Source organism: Mus caroli, unplaced genomic scaffold (assembly GCF_978045245.1).
Source record: "Mus caroli unplaced genomic scaffold, Mus_caroli_1 scaffold_3, whole genome shotgun sequence".
NCBI classification, from domain to species: Eukaryota; Metazoa; Chordata; class Mammalia; order Rodentia; family Muridae; genus Mus; species Mus caroli.
Genome location: NW_028227258.1, coordinates 78,023,209 through 78,043,395, shown reverse-complemented (window position 1 = coordinate 78,043,395; position 20,187 = coordinate 78,023,209). Strand labels below are relative to the sequence as shown.

Below are 20,187 nucleotides of genomic sequence, written 5' to 3'. Positions count from 1 at the left end.
TGCTCTTCCAGAGGAGCTGGGGTTTAGTTCCCAGCACCTACATCAGGCAGCTCAGAACCACCTATAACACCTGGCTTCTCTGTGCATCAGGCAACCTCACACACAAATAAATAAAAGTAACTAAACCTTTTAAAACAAGCACTTCAGCACGTTAATCCACACTGAACCTGCAAGGCTAAGACTGCTTCCTCCGCCCCATCTCTCAATCACACTGCAGACATTCCACCAATGCCCATCTTTCTCCAAGGCAAACCTCAAGCCTCAAAGGCGAACTCTGCTCTACACTACACCAAGCCTGGCAACCAGTCACAGCAGTGACTCTGCAGGCATGGCACATTGCTTACAACTGGCCTTACTTCCAAATGCCAGGACCTCCACTGACTCAAGCTCCACTCCCCAGTGAACTCAGTGTCAGGAGTGCCTGCAGAGACGCTTCTGATCTCTTTCGAGCCAGCCCCACTTTTGCTGAGAGCACCATCACAATGCTTGACCCCTAGGTAAACCCTCCAACAGGAAATCCAGATCTGTCCACTCTCCTCCACTCTGCCCACTGGCCCCCCAGAAATACCCGGGCCTGCACTGCCACAACGTACAGGGCTCTCTGCTGTGCTATGCCACTCCATTCTGCAAGCATCAATACAACACCAATCTTCCTGCACGGCACTCCTTACCCACCAGTGCATGCCCCTTTTCAGTGTCCCTCCCTGCTCAGTACTTGAGGGTGACCCAAAGGCTGAGGCAAAAGGGTGGAAGGTTTCCAGACCAGACTGGGCTAACAGTGAGACCCTGTCTCACAAAACAGAACATGCTCCAAGAGCTCCGCAGTGTTCAGGAGCTATACTCCAAACCCTTTCAGGAAGGGTCCGCCCAGCCCCGCACTGGCCCTGACACACCCGTACCCTCCCTCCAGACCAGCAGGCTCTGGCTGCCATTTAAAATGTCACAGTAGAAACTGAACTACATTGTCTACGAGTAATGCTCAGGGTAGGGCCCCTTCTGGCCTTAGGCCGTAAGTGACCCTCTGGGAGACACTGGCCTCTCTTCTCCAGTCTTAGTTTAAGCGCTTGAAGGCCGTCCCAGGCATCACCAGCTTCATCTGCTCAAAGAACAAGACCAAATCTTCTCTATTCCTCCTACCCATCCCATGCCCCAGGGCCCTTGTACTGGCTATTGCAATCCCATGCTGCTTTTAAGGGAAGGCTCACGGATCTTTTCAAAGCAACAGACAGGGACCTTTTCACTCAGACTGCAGGGTCCACTCAGGCAGGTGTTTTGATTTACTGTAACACCATCTGCACCTGAAACAGAGCCTGGCCAGCAGGCTTAGTGCAACCCAGCTGTCTCTGAGATGCTAATAGCTCTCAGGCTTTCTGAAAACTTCTAAGCAACTTTCTCTGGATCAAAATAGAACATGAAGTTACTTCCCTGTAACATAGACTCTTATCACCACCAAAGTACTTGTCAGAGGATACTGAAACATAATATCTCCGCCAAAAGTGTGGGCCCTGGAGCTAAACACATCCCAGGTTCAAATCCAGCACAGCTACTTTCTTATTGCAGCAGGTGACTTATTTACCTGCAGCAGACCTCGTTGTCTTTCAGGTATAAAGCCAGGCAAAACACTTCACACTCTATAGGATATAGATATGAGTGAAGCCCACACGGCACTTAAACGATGCAGACAGTTCTCAACCCAAGTTAGTCATTATTTTTCAATATTGACAAAAAGAGATTAAGCCAAAAATAAACCTCTAGCTTTCCAAATACTAGTTAATGATTCACTGACCAGAGTTGCAGGTATTACATAATGCTGCACCTGGGATTAAAAAACAAACAAATAAGCACATGTTCACTGTACCGTTCTGGTTAACTTTCTGTCAATTTCTATTATCCATACTCTCAGACTTAAGAGTGGAGAAACTCAACAAGACATGGTATTTTTAAAGACAAAGTTTTCTTCTTCATCCCTAAGTCAGGAACGTTCCACTGTGCTATCCCAGTGTTCGGTGTTTGCTCAATGACTTTTACAGGTGTCAGAGCCCCGAGCCGGGCTGGCCCACCCATCCCACCAAGGTCCCATGCCGGGCCCAGCACCTTCATCTCCGCTCTTGGGCAGTCATGAGTGAGTCCAAGCAGACTGGGACTGCCCCAAATGTGGTTCTCACAATAACAGGACAGTGAACGCTTAGGCATTCCATCTGCCATCTTTAGGACTTGAGTAACTTCATGGATAAAAAAGTGGGGCCAGATATGACAACCTCCTCTCCTCCAAAGGCATCATGGGTGACTGTTGAATGCCGACGACATATTGTGGCCACAGCAGAGCCCTCAAACATCAGTAGGGACAACAAGGCACACATGGTTATCAAAACGCTACAGGAAATTCAGAAAGGAGATGACGGCCATAGCATGGCAATCTAAGACTCAGCAGGGACCCAGCCACGAAGTGCCTGCATGCCAGAGTTGGCATCCATGGTTCACACTACAGACAACACACCGGGCTCAGCAGACCCAGCACCAGCCTGGAGGGAGAGTCCCAGAGGAGTGACAAGAGAAAGAGACAGTCAGACTGCCGGAGACCCCAAAGGCCAGAGCAGGTCAAAGGAATATCACCGTATATATGTGGATCAGTAAGGCACACAAAGCGTGTTATCTTATACAAATGCAGCTACCACTGGACAGCTAAGGAAAAAGTCTGTGTGGTTTCTGCACCACCACCACTTTGGATTCAGGGTCCTGGATAATGGTGTGTGTGTGTGTGTGTGTGTGTAACTCTAACAATAAAGTCAAATGGGTTTTTCTTTCCTCTCATTCTGACAGATAAATAATTTTTTGTGTTACTATACCAAATAATTTCCTAACAGGTGACTACATAACAAAAATACATAAACTGGGCTGGGGGACATAATTCATTGCTACCAGTTGCCTAGCTTGTACAAGGCTGAGGCACATCCTTAGGCCACTAACACACTAACACACACACACACACACACACACACACACACACACACGAATAACATCAATATCAGCTTAACCACAGAGCCCATCATACTGAGTTATCTGCCCTGGTGCAGCCCCTTCAGCAAGGGAAAGTGTTTATGTTTTCCATGACCAAGCTTATGAGTTGGCAAAGAAACCACCAAGATGACAAGCACCCCGGAGCTCCTCTGAAATTAAGTTGCATAAATACCCTACTCTGCCGGTGAGAAAACTGGTGACAAAAAAAGAGGTATGCTGGGCCCAGATACAGCCCAGAGACTAGAGCATGTGCTTAGCACATGCAAGGTCCTGGGTTCAACCTCTAACAACAAAAAAGGGTGACTTAACAGGCTAAGTGGGACTCATCAGGACACAAACCTAGACACCTAGAGACAAGATAGTCCGGCAGCTTGTAACAAGTCAGTTCGAGGTTTTTTTGATTTTTTTGTTTTTTGTTTTTTTTCTTTCTTCCTTTTTGGTTTTTCAAGACAGGGTTTCTTTGCATAGCCCCAGCTGTCTTGGAACTTGCTCTGTAGACCAGGCTGGCCTCCAACTCAGCGATCTACCTGGCTCTGCCTCCCAAATACTAGGATTAAAGGCATGCACCACCACTGAACAACTTCATGGTTTTGGGTTTTTTTTTTTTTTTTTTTGGTTTGTTTGTTTGTTTTTTTGTTTTTGTTTTTAGAGACAGGGTTTCTCTCTATAGCCCTGGCTGTCCTGGAACTCACTTTGTAGACCAGGCTGGCCTCAAACTCTAAAATCCGCCTGCCTCTGCCTCCCGAATGCTGGGATTAAAGGCACCACCACACCCGGCCATGGTTTTGTTTTGTTTTGTTTTATGAATGATGAATAACAAGTTGTTAAACACTTACAGTTCCATTAAAAAAAAGTTTAAAAAAAAAAAAGGAACACTTCCAAATAAGTAACTATAAATAATCAATATTGGGCAAATCTATTGTTCATTGAACACTACACCTTGGCATTCCAACTTCACCTCTCACTGACAAGTTTTAGGCTCCAAAGCGCTTTTCTGGCCTTCCTGAATGGAAGGTGTAAGATTTACATGACACCTATAAATATTCTCCAGACTCTTATGACATACACATGAAAACTTTTGAAAAATAATTCTAAGTTCTTTGAAGAGAACTCCTTCCAAGTGACCTTCTTTAGAACACTCTGTATCTAAGAGACACACCCCTCCTCCCTGCCCAGGCAGTGTACCACAGTGGCACAGTATCTAAAGGGCACACACATAGAGATGATACATGCAGACGGTCACCACGTCCACTTTCACTCCATGTTGATTAAAACACCCTAGCTCTCAGCGTCACTGTGGTGAGTATTCTGGAGTGTCACATTCTCAATCCTAAACAGTTTGGTTTTTGGTTTTTGGGGTCTGTTGTTGTTGTTGTTGTTTTCGAGACAGGGTTTCTCTGCATAGCCCTGGCTGTCCTGGAACTCACTCTGTAGACCAGGCTAGCCTCGAACTCAGAAATCCGCCTGCCTCTGCCTCCCAAGTGCTGGGATTAAAGGCATGAATCCTAACCATTTTTATGATTTTTGCACATAAGGAAAATCCAGCCAGAAACTGGACATTTTATAAGATAACTTTTAAGCCTATAAATGATGTAATTAATGTCACCACGGGCCTTGACATTTCCCTTCCTGAGCACAGTCTATCTTCCACACAAGCAGAAACAAAGACTGACCATCATTTATTTTCCTGCCTCCATCGCTGCCCTGTTAAGACACAGAGGCTTCAGTTGAGCCCCAAAGCAAAGGCACATCAGTAAATCTTGCCCCCAGGAATTCTGCTTCCTGGGACACTTGGGAGACACTCTCACTTGGTAAAACTGGTGGTTGGAGCCAGGTCCAAGGGAAGACATGCATTCCTGTAGCTCTAGCTAACTCAAGGATGAGACAGGAGGATGGCTTGAGTGGAGGACTCTGAGTCAGCACTGCAAGACCTTATTTTAAAACAATAGCAAACACCCAGTGTGGAGAGAGAGAGAGTGTGTGTCATGACTATAGTCAAAGCGTCACAGCATCCAAGGTACCAAGACCAGGAATGATATTCAGCACACTACAGTGCACAGGGAAGCCCCCACAAGGACGAGTTCTCTGGGTCAAAGGTCGCTCGTGCTACTGCTAAGCAACTGATATTCACAAATAGGACTATTGAAAGTAAACACACCAAGTGCTAAGTGTAGGGTCTCAGTTAAAGTTACAACTGATTTTGGCTTTGAGACTTTTGTTGTTGTGGGTTTTTTTTTTTTTTCGGTTTTGGTTTTTATTTCCTCTCTTTTCAAAACAGATGTATTATTTAGAATCAAGGGTTAAACATCCATTTGGGAATATACGTTTAGGAGAAAGAAGGACTACTTGCTAGTAGAGCTTATTCTCAAAGGGTGGGTCTCCTGGAGCCTGCTGGCCTTCCTGAAAGAGCTGGGGAAGTGTCTCTGAAAAATCACCTCTGCCTGTAAGCTGTTATTCATTGGCCCTGGTCAAAATGAATATTCCAAATATCTCAAAGCCAGCACTGTTGCTGCTTCAGTGAGAGGGAGAAACAGTAAACCTAGAGACTGCAGAGAAGTTAGAATTCAACATCCTGATTTTAATGCTGCTACCAGCAAGGGAAGCAATAAACAATTTAAACAGGCAAGCCTAATGTTCTCTTATCACTGCAAACACACACCCCCCAAATGCATTTGGGGTCTCTACTACACTGCTGGTGAAAAACAGTCATCAAGATTATGTTTTCAAAATTATGTTTAAGTGGGTCCCTTTTGCAAGTCAGTGAGAATTTCTTGCATAACTGAAACATGCAATTCAAGACAAAAGCTTTGCAGTACCACATCCGTTGCAGCCTGAAGCCCTCTATGCTACAGATTCCCAATAAAACGTTAGCAATTATTTTTCCACATGTAATCATTATATCATCGTAGGGGGATGAAAAAACCTGAAATTCAGGTTCCTAAGTGGGTGTGTTCTAACAGGAATTAAAGACACTTGGAGAAATTCCAAGATTATACTCCTTTAAAGTCACTTCTTCATCCCAAAGCTACTTAGGCTAATGGCAAGTACCACTCACTAACATTTATGAAATCAATATTCCCATTGTGTTCCACACCACACCCGACTGCTTAGAGACTGCCGTGGAGACCCAGAAGCGAGTCCTCCGCCCACCCTGGCCCACTAACGAGCCAAGGAAGTCGCCACTAGACAGGCGCAAGGCTGTGAGACACACAACCCTGCTGAGGTGGCCTGGACACCCACCTTCTGAACTTGGGGCGGCCCTGACTCACACCCTGTCACATGGCGCGGGAGCCAGGCTGAAGAGCCACCGTTGCCAGGTGTTCAGGCTCGGCACGACCGTTTATTTGCCTTGCAAAGTGACCCGAGCGCTCCTGTGCCACTTGTGGGGGGGGAAAGCCAGCAACCTCCAGGCCTCTCGTCCCTCACACGCCCACACCCGCCCTGTCACTGGTCCTCCTCACCTGAGTGGGCAGCAGGAGTTCCCCTTCTTCTGCCTGCCACAGCTCCACCACGTTCGGCAAGGGCTCAAACGCTGCACGGACACCAAAAAAACACACCGCGTTTGTAATGCACGGCAAAGAAACGCTTCCTGTTTCCTCGCCCGTCCCCTCGTGCCAACCGCCTGCCCCCAAACAAGTCTCCTTCTCCCCTCGCAGGGCAGGCCACCCGAGGGGTGAGCCGAGGATGCAAATACAATGCCCAGCCGGCGACCCCGGGGTCCAGAAGATGAGGGCGTGCGGGCTTGGTCAAGACCAGGGCATGAGGCCGCCGCACCAAGCACGGCGACCCCCAAGCCACCGGGCTGGGGGAAACAAAGCTGCAGGAAGCCGGGCGCGGCGAGGCACCCGCGCGCCACACAAAGCGGGGGATGCGCCCGGGGCGCAGGGGCCCGCGCACAAAGGCTCCGGGGCGTGCGCGGCTAGCGGTCCCTGAGCCCCGCGCTGCCCGCTCCTGGCCCGGCCTAGAGCCGCCGAGGGGACGCTGCGGTCGCAGGGCTGCAGCAGCCCGTCTTCCCCAGCCGCCCGAGTCCCCTTCCTCCGCGAACCCTCACAGATTTCAACAGTTCCCTAAAAGAAAGGGGGGGGCGGGGCGGCGGGGACAGCCAGCCCCGACGACGGGCTGACCTTGTCCCTGAGCCCCTCCCGGACGGCAGCAGGACAGCAGGACCTGGAAGACGCCCAGCAGAAGGTTCACGGCAGCGGCCGTGCGGCGGTAGGCGCCGGACTGCGGGCGCCGGAGCCCCGCCATGCTGGTGCTCGCCGCGCTCGCTCGCAGCGATCTCGTTCTCTTGCTTGGTGGCGCCGCGGCCGCCAGGCCGCGCCCCGGGCCCGCCCCCGCGCCCTGGCCCCGCCCCGCCTCCGGGCCCGCCCCCCGCTGTTGGGCCCGCCCCCGCAGCTGTTGGACTGCTGCTCAGCGCGGGCGCGCCGCTTGCTCCCGAGCGCGTGTGCTCCGCAGATAGAAGGGGATGGAACGCGGCGGGGAGCGGAGGGACGAGGACAATGCGAACGCTCACAGCGCGCAGCACGTGCCCGAGGGCCCCCAGAAGCTTGACTCTGGGGGCTGGGGCTCGCGGCCCACGGGGAGAGGGTGTTGTCGTGAACTTTCATGAGGTTGTCTTTGTCGATGACACCCGGGCCACGGTGGGGGCACTAACCCCCGGGGGGAGGGGTCCTGGGAATGAATCGTAGCCCAGCGCTTGGCCTTGAACAGGATATTAGTGGAAATATTGCTGTGGTTGTCAGGAAACGCGAGTGCAGCCGCACAGCTACTGCCAGTTATGCAGCGAGGATATCCGGTGGCTGCGAGGTCTGTAATTTAGAATAAAAAGCTCTCCCAACACCCGAGAGGCTGACCTCAGCGCCGCGTGGCGGTAATGCGCTCAGCGCCCTCTGTGGAGACGGTCCAAATCCTGACAGGTGGGAGAGCTTAGGTTAGACCTTCAAGAGCCCTGCAGATGGACCTGCAGAATCAGACAGCAAAAGTGAGCCAGCCACTTGCTAACGTAGTTAAAGTGGAGGGCACGGATCGCCTGCCCGTTAACAACATTAATAAGTAGTGTAAGTCATACTTGGAAATGTATTTTCTGCCTCTGTTTTTTTTTTTTTAAGTTGATTTGCTGTGTGCAGCAAACGTAGCTCGTATGAAACTCAGAGACTGAGCCTCAGGAAGTGATAGTGTACACCTGTCTGCTTACATTGATCTGCTGTTTAATTGCTTCTGGAGCCTTCCAGTCTAGACTATGGGGGAAAATGTAGTCTCATAGCAGGTCAGATGTTGGACAAGGACAATATGAACGTTGGGTGCTCTCTTCATAATACCATACTGTGAACCTAATCTCTTTGTCTGGATGTAACTCTAAATGAAGTCAAACCACCTCATTTCTCTGCCATACTTAACACTTGATAAAAGCAAATGTCCACATGGAAATGGCATTTTGCTTTGTCCAACTTGAGCAGCTCCAATTATTTCTTACTCCCCCCCCCCCCCCGCGCTAGATTGCTTGGGTGCATCCTTGGCAAGGATGTCCTGTCCTATCCCATTGGACCCTTTTTTTCCTCTTCATTTCACTTCTCTGGGTTTCTATTTGCCCCTCGGATACTGAAATTCCCTCACTGCATTCAAGGGTCTCAGAAAAATCACAAGACTATGTACTGGGCCGATGGTATGGCCCGGCTATCACATGCAAAGCTCTTGATTCAGGTCACAGTGCCACAAAACCAACACATGAATAGCCCACACTAGGTGTTTCTGTTTTCCGTTACTATTTATTATGTAAATATTAAATGTTAATTTTAATGTTAATTAATTTTAAACCCATACTAAGAAAACAAACAAATATTGACAGGTATAATTTAAAAGTCATGATGCAAAACTCCACCGAGTTTTACATTATTTTACCTTTTTACTAATAATCTCTCACACTAAAAAAGTATCACACTCTCAAAGAGAACTACTTAAAAGACTGAGGAATATTACCGTAGGCCGTATTTGAGTCTGCTCTCATTTATTCTCCTACCAAAGGTTTTCCAGGGCAGACTGCTACTTCCACGTTGGGTTCTTTACAAGTGAGTAACTGACTGCTGTTCACGAAGCCAGAAGCGTGTATCTGCAGTGCCACGAGGCTGGAGAAGGATCCAGGACCACACAGCTGTCTTCTTAGATAAATCTGACCCACTTGGCCTTCTCTGGAGGGATGTTTTGTGCTGACTCACGAGCAACAGGACGGTATGGCCCAATAAGCAGCTCCCATTTTTCGAGGTAAAATTGTTCTCCAAAGACAGCACCTATGTATTTGTGCTGTGTTCCTGCTATCCCTGTTAATGACAGAGCCACAGACTGTTAGAGCTGAGAAATTGAGGAAAATCTTTACTCTTTTTATTTAGCTTCTGTTGTTGTTAAATCTATGTCATAAACTAAAAACAAAAAGTAAAACACAGTAACAAAAAGCTCACCCTCAACTCTGCCTAGTGGCCCAGGCCTATGAACTCTGGTTAGCAGTGCTGAGGCAGGAGAATAGAGAACTCTCCAGGCCTTCCTGGGGGCAGCAGAGGCCATGCAAAGACCACCTAGGCAACTTTATGAGACTCTGCCTCAACATTGAAAAGGAAAAGAAGGCTGGGGATGCAGCTCAGTAGCGCCACCCTTGCCCCATTCACAAGACCCTGGCTTTGATCCTCAGCACCACAAAACCACAATGACAATATCAGTTCTTATTTTAAAACATCCATGATGTTAACAATGTTTTTTAACTTTTTAGAGTACAGATGAAAAGCGAGTCTATACACAAATTATATCTCGACACATCCTATATAAATTTGACTCAAATGGTAAACCCAGCAACCCTAATCTAGAGAAGACTAGCCATGCTAAGTCACAGGAAGTACTGTGGAGATGAGGTGAGATAAGGCATGCTGAACATCTGCCATTAGGTACTCAAGAAATGCTAGAAATCACACTACAATTTATTCCCATTGTGGAGGTGTGGCATACCTATAAAGTGTTAAATTTGATACTAATAGGCAAATGTGTGAATTAGCTGTTGACTAACATTTCATTTATCATTCAAACCTTGGAATAATTCCTATACATGGAGCAACCTTCTGCTGGCCCATCTATCAGTCTTAGGCCTCACCCCAATGAAACAAGACCAAGAGTTTCACTAAGCCACTGGTATCTAAGCTTCAGCTCTGGCTAGAAGGAAACTTCCACAAATAGGGTCGGAACCTATATTCCTGGTATGTAAACTGATTCCTTGATTCAAAGGCACTCTTTTTTTTTTTTTTTGCTACACCACTTTTTTAGAATTATTTTTACATTTATTGAGTATATCGGTGCAATTGTATGTGTGGAAGTTAAAGGATAACCCATAAAGTCATTCTTTCTTTCTACCATGTGGGTCCCAGGACTCGAAGTGTGGGTCATGGTTAGAGGTAATGGCCCTTACCTGCTGAGCTACCTCATTAGCCACTTGCTATAACCTCACCCTATCTTACCTCCCGAAGCCTCCAGTGTGTGCAATTATCAAGAATTCTCTGCCCTGAAAGAAGGCCCTCCCTGCAGGCACAAACTAGGTATGTTAGGTTTCCCAGGTTGTGAATTGTTAGGAATACATTGCTTTCTTTATAAAATTATCCACTCCGTATTATTCTTTGATAGCAGTGTAGAACAAGCTAAGACATTCAGCATTTTCTTGGCACCCTCTTCCTCCCATGCCCAGCCTTTACAGCAAGAGTCTTGGGATGTAGTCCTCTATACCCTTCATACCCTCTCTGAAAGGACTCGTAGCCCCGTGTTACTATCTTTAAGAATGTGAGTCTCAAATTTTTAACACATCTGGAAGCTCCACTCTTAATGTAACTGCCTACTTGTCATTAACAGCTCACTGTATTATAAGCATCTCAACCATGACATGTCTCAAATTCTTAATTTCATCTATCCAGACATAATACTTCCGAATCTTAAAAGTTCAAGTTATGGTACCACCATCTACCTAGTCCCTCAAGCCAAAGGCCAGGGGTCATATTTGATTCTTCTTTCCTTTATACCCTTTAAATTTATCAAAAAAAAATCATAATGTGTCCACTTCCAGACTATTTCCCATGGCTTGCCTTTCCACCATCCCTGTTACTGCCGTGCCTGCTCCCAGCCTCTCACGCAGGTGCCTGTGTGTCCTTGTACTGGCCTCCCTGCTCCCATGATCCTTACATCACAACTGTACCAGATCCAGAATGGCCACTTAAAAATAGAGCCCCAGTTGTGCATGAAGCTCTCCAGTAGTTTTCTATAGCAGAAACTGAACTTATATTAGAGTAAAACTTATATTAGAGTAATCCCATAAGAACTATAGGAGAACTATCAGTGCCCACCTTCTGCCTACTTAGCCTGGCCTTTCCAGTAGCCAGTGCCCTTCAGCTCAATGGTCTTCATGTTCTTCAAGCCCAACAGTACTAAAACCATCTTTGAGCCTTTGCATTTTCTTCTTTTAAATTTCTTTTATTATATTTTTTACTCTTATTTTATGCCTAACTGTCCTGGACTTGGCTCTTTGGGCAAGCCTGGCCTCAAACTCACAGAGACCCAGAAGCCAGTTCTTGTTGCATCACATGGAAGGCTGGGGAACAATACAGGCTATCGGCCTTGGAAGCAAGTGCCTTTACCTGAGGAGCCATCTCAACAGCCCTCACTCTCTGTTTTCTCTGCTGAAATCCCTGTGTCCTCATCATCACCCTGGACTCTCGAAATCCATCACTTACGTAGTGCTGTTATGTTTGCTGTACATGGAGTGTCCAAGGCAGAGGGGCTGGAGTTAACCATGCTAAGCCTTAGTTCAAGGATGCCTGAAGCATCTCATTCTACAGACTCACTGACTAAAGGCCAAACCACATGGCCAGGAACTATGTCCTGAAAGAGAAGTTCCTCTTTCTAATCTGCCATTGGAAACTCATGGTACCTACATGAATATATATACTTCATAAGAACCTGATGGAACTAGTGCAACCCTTATTTTATTTAGAAACTAAGGCTAGGAGGTGAAACAATTAGCACTTGTTGAAACACTACCTCATCTCACCATCCTGTCTCTTGACAAGAATTTAAATTAGAAACCTTTTTTTTAGCAGGGCATTGGTGGTACACGCCTTTAATCCCAGCACTTGGGAGGCAGAGGCAGGCAGATTTCTGAGTTCAAGGCCAACCTGGTCTACAGAGTGAGTTCCAGGACAGCCAGGACTTACAGAGAAACCCTGTCTCGAAAAACAAAAAGGAGAAGGGGGAGGGGGAGGAAAAAGAAACCTTTCTTTATATCAAGTTTTAATTCCACTTGATATAAGATATTTGTAGTAAAATTTTAAAAACCCTACGAAGACCCAGCTATAGTTGTAAAGCTTATGGAATGAGCAGCAACTAACTATAAAAATGGCCTATCCACATGCCATTACAGTGATAATCTGTCATGTATTTCTTTCAGTCTCCAGCATCTAAGCATACAGACCTTGTCCTTCTATGGACCTTTGTGCGTGCTGGCGTATGGCCTACCAAGACAGTTATCTGTATAAACCTCTAAGGTAGAAAATACATTGATGTAATGAGTTTCACTTTGTGGTTGAAATTGTCTGCTTGGGGAATCAAAATGTATAGATCCCCATACTGCATCCTTTCTTATTTTTCTCCCTCATTGTTGGAAGATAAACTGTCCAAGAGCAGCAAGAAAATTGAGGCAATGACTTGGTAAGATGGTCTTTGGGGAAACCATTACGTAAACAACAATGTAATACCCAGCCCTACCCTGGGAAGCAGAAATGCTACCTACTGTTCCAACTCTGGCACCATTTACATCTTAAAGCAATTGTTCTCAACCTTCCTAATGCTGCAGCCCTTTAAAACAGTTCCTCATGCTGGTGACCCCCCCCACCCATAAAGTTATTTCATTGCTACTTCATCACTGTAATTTCTGCTGCTGTTATAAGTTGTAATGTAAATACCCGATATGCAGGATATCTGATCTGTGACCCCCAAAGAAGCCGTAACCCGCAGGTTGAGAACCACTGTCTTAAACTCCGGCAACTCAGCTGCTGCTGTGAGAACTGATGTTAGAAATGCTCATGTGGCATTCATGATGTGCAAAGCCCTGCCCTAAATACTTTGCATGTAAGTCAGCCCATCCCTCCAATAACATGAGAGGATACAGGTGCTACTGCCCCTATGTTTCACACGTGGGGAAATAGAGACATAGTGTCTCAGTCCATTAAGACTTCTCTATCAAAATACTCTAGACTGGGTGGCTTGAAAATGACACAGACTGGTTCCCCACCATTTTAGAAGGAGGAGTCTGAGGTTAACATAGATCCAGTGTCTGGTGAAGGCCCAACTCCTAACTCTATCTATTCGGTAAGTCTTCTCATCACGAGTGGCAAGAAGTTCTCTGAGGTCTTTTGACAAGGCACAAATCCCATTTGTGAGGGTTCCACCTTTGTGCTAGTGACTTTTCTCACCTCTGTGACAGGATGTCTAACAGGAAACACCTGAGGCTAGGCTCTACCTCCTAAAAGTCTGTCATCTCTCAAAACCGCAGCACCAGCAAGAACCAACACAGGAGCCTGTAGGGACATTTCATCTTCATATCATAACAACCCTCATGACCCGACCACTTGTCAAAGGTGCCACCTCCTAATACTACCACGAGTGAACTGGAGGGGACGGTAACATTTGGCTCATAGCACACAGAGAAATAAGGTGTAATTGCTCAGTCATTAGACAGTGAGAGCAAAACTAGAATTCAAAACAAGTTCTTAAGCTATACTTTAGGGCATTGGGACAATACTTAACATCCTCAAGAGAACAGGTATTGAATGCATGCTGACCACAGCTATAACAGTGATCATTTGAATATATGTAACCTGATGGGGCTGAGTGTAGAACTTAGTGGTTGAGCATTCTCACCTTGACATTTTCCCCTGCTCTGGGTTCACATCTAAGAACAACGACAACAAAAAGCATGTAATTGGAAATACTAAGCAACACAAGGGGACCAGAAACGTGGAACACTTTTAACAAAATGTCAAAACCAAAGAGACCCTTTCTGGCTATTGAATGTCCCATGATTCCAGAAGTAGCATTATACTGAGCAACAGAGATGGGGTGGGGTGGGGGCTCTTCTTTCCATTTAACTGAGGTCCGTGTTGCACTGTATGAGTGAAGTCCTATAACTCAGCTGATGAAGGGGCTCCCCAGACTCACTCTATGCCAGCCTCCAGAGCTAAGTGACCAGTTACTGGACTTACCCATCTGAATAACCTCTCTGCAATACGCTTTACAGCCTATAAGACACTTCATCCCCATGGCCTTTTTAAAACAGTCATAAAATGATACATCCTCTCAGGCCTTTCCACTTCTAGCTTTGAGTGGTTTTTCTGCCCTAACCTGAGAGCTTGCAAAGCAGAAACCCGAGCTTTTAAAATTCATCAATTTTTACCGCTTCAGAATTTACCATGTAGAGCAACTTCACAGCTTCCTGGATTGGCGTGCCTTCAAATTACAGTCATGTTAGGCTTGGCACATAAAGTTCAAATAACAACCTGCTGCTTCAGCACTCTGTAAGCCACATATTTTGAAGGACGAATGATAAAGGGGGTCTGTTTTCCCCACATATACCTGGCTAGCCCATCTAGCATCACTTGGCAAAGTTTACACACACATACACACACACACACACACACATATACACATAAAAACCAGGAGGAGGGGCAGGAAACCCTGAATAAGACGAAGCCTGAGCATCTGGACGGACACTGCAGGAGAGGAGAGGTGACTCATAAACTGGTGTCACCATGTCAACTTCAATGCCAGGCCGGCAGAAACTATGGCCTTCACAGACACCCTGCCTCAGTTCTTCCATCTGACATAGGTTTAAGTCAGAGTCACCTTCACCAGGATAAAGCTCTCTTACTCTGCCTCCGAAGGCCACACAGAACTGCTCACTGACTGAGAAAGGAGCCCCTTAGGTAAGGGTTCATCTGCCCATCTTCCTATGATCAGTGTCTCTTTTCAGAGCTAACATGAACAAGAAGAGCCAGGCACAGTGGCACATGCCTGTAGTTCCAGCTACAGCAGGCTATGGGAAGAGCATTTCAGCCCAGAGGTTTGAGCCCAATCTAGGCATCAGGGCAGCTCCCCATCTCTATATAAACAAACAAACAAATGTAAAAAACAGGTTGGGCATGTAGGATATACCTATATAAAACAATACAACAACAAAAGGCCCTGCCAAAGAAAGGACCAAATGCTCACCTGAGCAGATCACGAGAACGTCCCTCTGAGCCAGGACTCAAACCCAGGCAACCTAGCCCCTGACTCTACTAATATGCCGGAGCATTTTGCTAAAACTGGCTACATTCAGTGCATGTGTTCTCTCTCTCTCTCTCTCTCTCTCTCTCTCTCTCTCCCTCTCCCTCTCCCTCTCCCTCTCCCTCTCCCTCTCCCTCTCCCTCCCTCTCCCTCTCTCCCTCTCTCTCTCTTTCTTTCCCTCTCTCCCTTTCCCTCTCCTCCCATTCTCTTTCATCACCTGCATTACTGGCCTACTGTCTTTGTCTCTCTCTGTCTTTGTCTGTCTGTGTCTGTCTCTGTCCCTCACTTTCTCTGTGCTAGTGCACCTGTGTGTGTGTGTGTGTGTAGGAAATAAAGGTACACCCTTATTGATGTGATAGGATTGCCCACTCAGTTACTGAGGGCAGAATATGACATCTGGCTCCACACCCTTTGAGATACAACCCTCCATGCTTCCGTCAGAATAGAAGCTGCTGATCATGATTAGTGAGGCCCTTCACCTGTACAGAAAGCTAATCCTCACAGCGTGGCTGGCCACTGCTGATGTGGGGAGAAGCAGCCTTTCAGCCTGGGAAGAACACTGTAGCCAAACAAGACACGCAGAGACATAACCTGAGGCAACTCCACCGCCAACAGTAGCGCGGAGGGGACAGTAGGAAGCATCACAGACTGGAGCCCAGCTCTTAAGAGAGTCCTTGAGACCATGGGTCTGAGCCAAGGAGCAGAATCACAAACAGCTGGAGTGGGAACCTCAGCCCATGGCTGCTGGGCTGCTGAGGGAGGGCTGGGAGGGAAGGCACCACACAGCTGCATTCCTGAGACATTTGCATTTCCAGAAAGCAGTGGGAAATACAGGACGTGAGAAAGAGCACTGTCTAGGGCTCAGGGAACTTTGGTTTCCATTCTCGCTGGCTGCATGCCCCCTGCTCCTTCCCTAGGGCCCTCATTCTGGGTGAGCACTTTAAGCTGGAAGTGGTGTGCTGGGGTTGAAACCTGAGGGCTGGATAAATAGCCAAGAAACTTTGGCAATTATCAGTAGATGAGGAAATATGTAAGCAGATTACAGCAGTAACAATATTACCAAATAGCAATTTAAAGGACCAATTCCCGCAACCCCAAGTTCACAATAAATATGATAGAATGACTTACCCCACTTATCCTGAACTTTTTACTATATATTAAAGATTATCAGAGTCCTGAATTCTGAATTCTTTTTAAAGATTTACATGTGTGTGTGTGTGTGTGTGAAAGAGAGAGAGAGACAGAGACAGAGAGACACACACTGAGACACAGAAAGAGAGAGAGAGACTGTCTGTGTTGGCAGGTGCACATGTGGAGACACTGGACAGGTTTTGGGGGGGTCAGTTTTCCCTATTATTATTATTAATTCATTATTATTATTAGTTACTATTATTATTATTTTGAGGCAAAGCCTCTTGTGAGGTCTCTGTCTCTGTGCTGCATTGGCCAGGTGAATCTCCTGTCTCCATCACAGGAGTGCTGGGTTCACAGATGTGCACCACCCTAGTCCAGCTTCTTCTGTGGGTTCTAGACCTGAAACTCAGGTCATCAGGATGGCATGGTAAGCACTCCAACCAACTGACCCATCTTTCCTACCCCTAGTGCCTGACTTAGAAGGGCACATCAGGACAGCTGTGGTAGCACTTTACTGTCTTGTATGGAATTTTGATGCTGGGGATTGGACCCCAAGGCCTAATTCATGCCAACTGTCTATAGCTCCAGCCCTGCAATGTCGCTTTATATAGTTCATAGCACCAGAAAAATATATGAATTATTGTAAAATTTAGTATTTGGAAGGATTTGAAGAACTCCACTCCTACAGTACCAAAGACATTTTGGAACAATCCCCTTCCTCGAAGAAAACCGGAATAAGGGATAAGAGCCCTAAAAATGGCCATGCCCTTGACATAGTGGTAGTTTTAAAAGTTTAGAGTAAACAATTTAAATATATTTTGTGAGATATTTATGCCAATGTTATTTATAAGAGCTTTAACTGGAAAGATGCCACGTAAAGCCCCTAAGCAGAAAAAACAAAGAACAGCTTGACAGCCTCGGGGAGAAAGTATTCAATGGCAAATATATATTGCACATGAGTATACATTTTAATCCTGTAAACAGGAAGAGGTAGGAGGAAGTGCTAATGAAAGGAACTTCCGACTGGAAAAATGTGAAGGAGGAGGAGGTCTGACTGTGGGCAGAAAGTGGGGTTTGTGAAGGGAGAAAGGAGCTGGGGCTCCATCTGGGAGGGTGGCTGACAGGATGGATCATCGTGGGTGAGGGTGTTTGTGTAAACACAAACTACTACTCAAAACCTTGCAGAAGCCTAAGCGGCTTTGCGCTCCTCTCCCTATCAGGTGGTCTAAGGATTCTCCTGTGCAGGAGGCACAGTGAGATACCTCAGGGTAAAGACACTCGCTGCCAAGCATGAGGGCAGAGTTCAAATCCTAGGACTCCACATAGTGCAAGATCTGATCTCAGCAAACTGTCCTCTGACTTCCACACAGGTGCACACGCACTCACTCTCTCTCTCTCACACACACACACACACACTCATACCATATCTTTTTTTTTCTCTTTTGCAAAGGGATAAATCTTGCACGCTTGAGGGAAATAAACTGGAAGGCTGGGGAGTGGGGTCATCAGGAAGAGAGTGAGCAGGGTGAGGGAGACTTAGATAAAGGAGGAGAGTGATTGGCTTCCTCTGCTCTTCTAAAGAGTTGGCAGCTCACAAGGGGCAGGTTCTGGACGGGAAATGGCTAGAATGGTCCTAGTTGTCCAGGGGAATTGATGTAATAGAGTCAGGTCTCTGGAACCACGATGCTCATATGTTAAAACTGTATCTGTCTGGCCACCCCTCAAAACAAAAAATGCCCATGTGTTATCTTCAAGTAAGGGGAATAGGTAGGTAGGGTTTGATAGAGTAAGATATGTAGAAGCACTTTGCTGAAAAAAAAATCCTTTATAATGCTTACTCTTAAAGAAGGTGTTATGGTATAACCATACCATACCATACCATACCATACCATACAAATACACACACACACACACACACACACACACATAGGCGCATATGTTCAAGGCTTGGTCCCCAGTGAACCACTGTCTAGGGACTCTGGGGAAATAATTGGATCATGATGGCTCTGACCTCATGTACAGATTAGTTCATTGATGGGTTCATAATTTGATAAGACTGTGGTGGAAACTTGGGAGATGGACCTAGTTGAAAGGACTAGGCCATTGGGGACAATGGCTGTCCTCTGTCCCTCATTTTGTTTTTCTGCTTTCCAGGATGCCATGCGACCATCAGCTCTGCTCTGCGACGCATGCAATCTCTTCATCACACGCTGCCTCATGACAAACAAGAGCTCAGGGCCAATGGGTCTAAACCTCCAAAATCCTCCACCAAAATAACTATGTCTTCCTTTAAGTCATTTTCTCAGGCACTTTGTCACAGCATGAAAAGGTGACTAACATTAGAGTGTCACTCTACGCCAGACTGCAAAGCTAGCCATGGTGTTCTTTGACTGAGAGGCCAGATATTTTGGTTTCAGACTCCATCTTGGAGAACCTGACCTAAGGTTGAACTCAAGTTAACTAAGAGCCTGGTACCTAGCTCCAGTTTCCAGGTTACCCCCTGTCTTAGTCAAGGTTTCTATTCCTGCACCAACATCATTTCCACATTGCTGTTGATCACTAAAGGAAGTCAGGACTGAAACTCAAGCAGGTCAGGGAGCAGGAGCTGATGCAGAGGTCATGGAGGGATGTTACTTACTGGCTTGCTTCCCCTGGCTTGATCAGATTGCTTTCTTATAGAACCCAAGACTACCAGCCCAAGGATGGTACCACCTACAATGGGCCTTTCCCCCTTGATCACTAGTTGAGAAAATGCCTTACAGCTGGATCTCATGGAGGCAGTTCCCCAGCTGAAGCTCCTTTCTCTGTGATAACTCCAGCTGTGTCAAGTTGACACAGAAAACCAGCCAGTACAATTGACCCCTTATCAACTAGACACACAAACACATCACTATTAAGCCGCAACCCTTACTTTCTTATTCATCCACAAGATCTAAATAACTCTACAAGTCTCAAATCTTTACATATTAAAAGTTCAATCTCTTTAAAATATCCAACATCTTTTAAAATCTAAAGTCTTTTTATAATTAAAAGACTCTTAACTATGGGCTCCACTAAAATACTTCCTTCCTTCAAGACAGAAAAATATCAGGGCACAGTCACAACCAAAAGCAAAGTCAAACTCCAACTGTCCAATGTCTGGGATCCACTTATAATCTTCTAGGCTCCTCCAAGGGCTTGGGTCACTTCTCCAGCCCTGCCCTTTGTAGCACACAGCTTGTCTTCTAGGATCCAGTTGCCTGTACTCCACTGCTGCTGCTGTTCTTGGTGGTCATCTCATGGTACTGGCATCTCCAAAACACTGCTGTCTTCCACCGTAACTAGGATTCACCAACAGCCTCTCATAGGCTCTCTTCATGGTGCCAAGCCTCAACTTCTTCAAATGACCCCTTCAGTCCTGGGCCATCAATTACAACTGAGGCTGCACCTTCACCAATAGCTTTCCATGGCCTCTCACAGAGTGCCAGCTGCTCTTCGTGACCCCTTCATGCCTTCAAAGCCAGTACCATATTGGTGAGTCTTATACATTACCAAGTCCTGCTGCAGCACAAGGTACAACCTTGGCTAGCTCTGGAATGTAGCCTCTGTGTTCTCAGAAAATACTTCCCAGAAGATTTCACCTAAATGATGTTGGTCTCTTCTTAATCACCACTAATTTCTTAGCTACAGCTAACCAGCATCAATAGTCCCAGT

General features: G+C 46.5%; 1 protein-coding gene and 1 long non-coding RNA gene across 3 annotated transcripts in view; one reads left to right on the top strand and one right to left on the bottom strand.

Annotated features, from left to right (window-relative positions):
- The window catches only part of Tmem131l (transmembrane 131 like), a 142,224-nt gene extending 134,912 nt beyond the window's left edge, over window positions 1-7,312 (bottom strand). For both annotated transcript variants that reach the window (XM_021157333.2, XM_085835807.1), the window contains exons 1-2: window positions 7,143-7,312; window positions 6,480-6,550 (exon numbers count right to left, since the gene is read on the bottom strand). In XM_021157333.2, the coding sequence (XP_021012992.1) occupies window positions 6,480-6,550; window positions 7,143-7,266 (195 nt within the window). In that variant the 5' untranslated portion in view covers window positions 7,267-7,312. The remainder of the gene's footprint in view (window positions 1-6,479; window positions 6,551-7,142) is intronic.
- Window positions 7,313-7,583: 271 nt separating this feature from the next.
- LOC110291715 (uncharacterized) lies at window positions 7,584-18,757 on the top strand. The gene is made up of 4 exons (XR_002377599.1): window positions 7,584-8,075; window positions 9,040-9,276; window positions 16,835-16,921; window positions 18,649-18,757. It is a non-coding gene; the product is annotated as an uncharacterized LOC110291715 (long non-coding RNA).
- The last annotated feature ends 1,430 nt before the right edge of the window (window positions 18,758-20,187 follow it).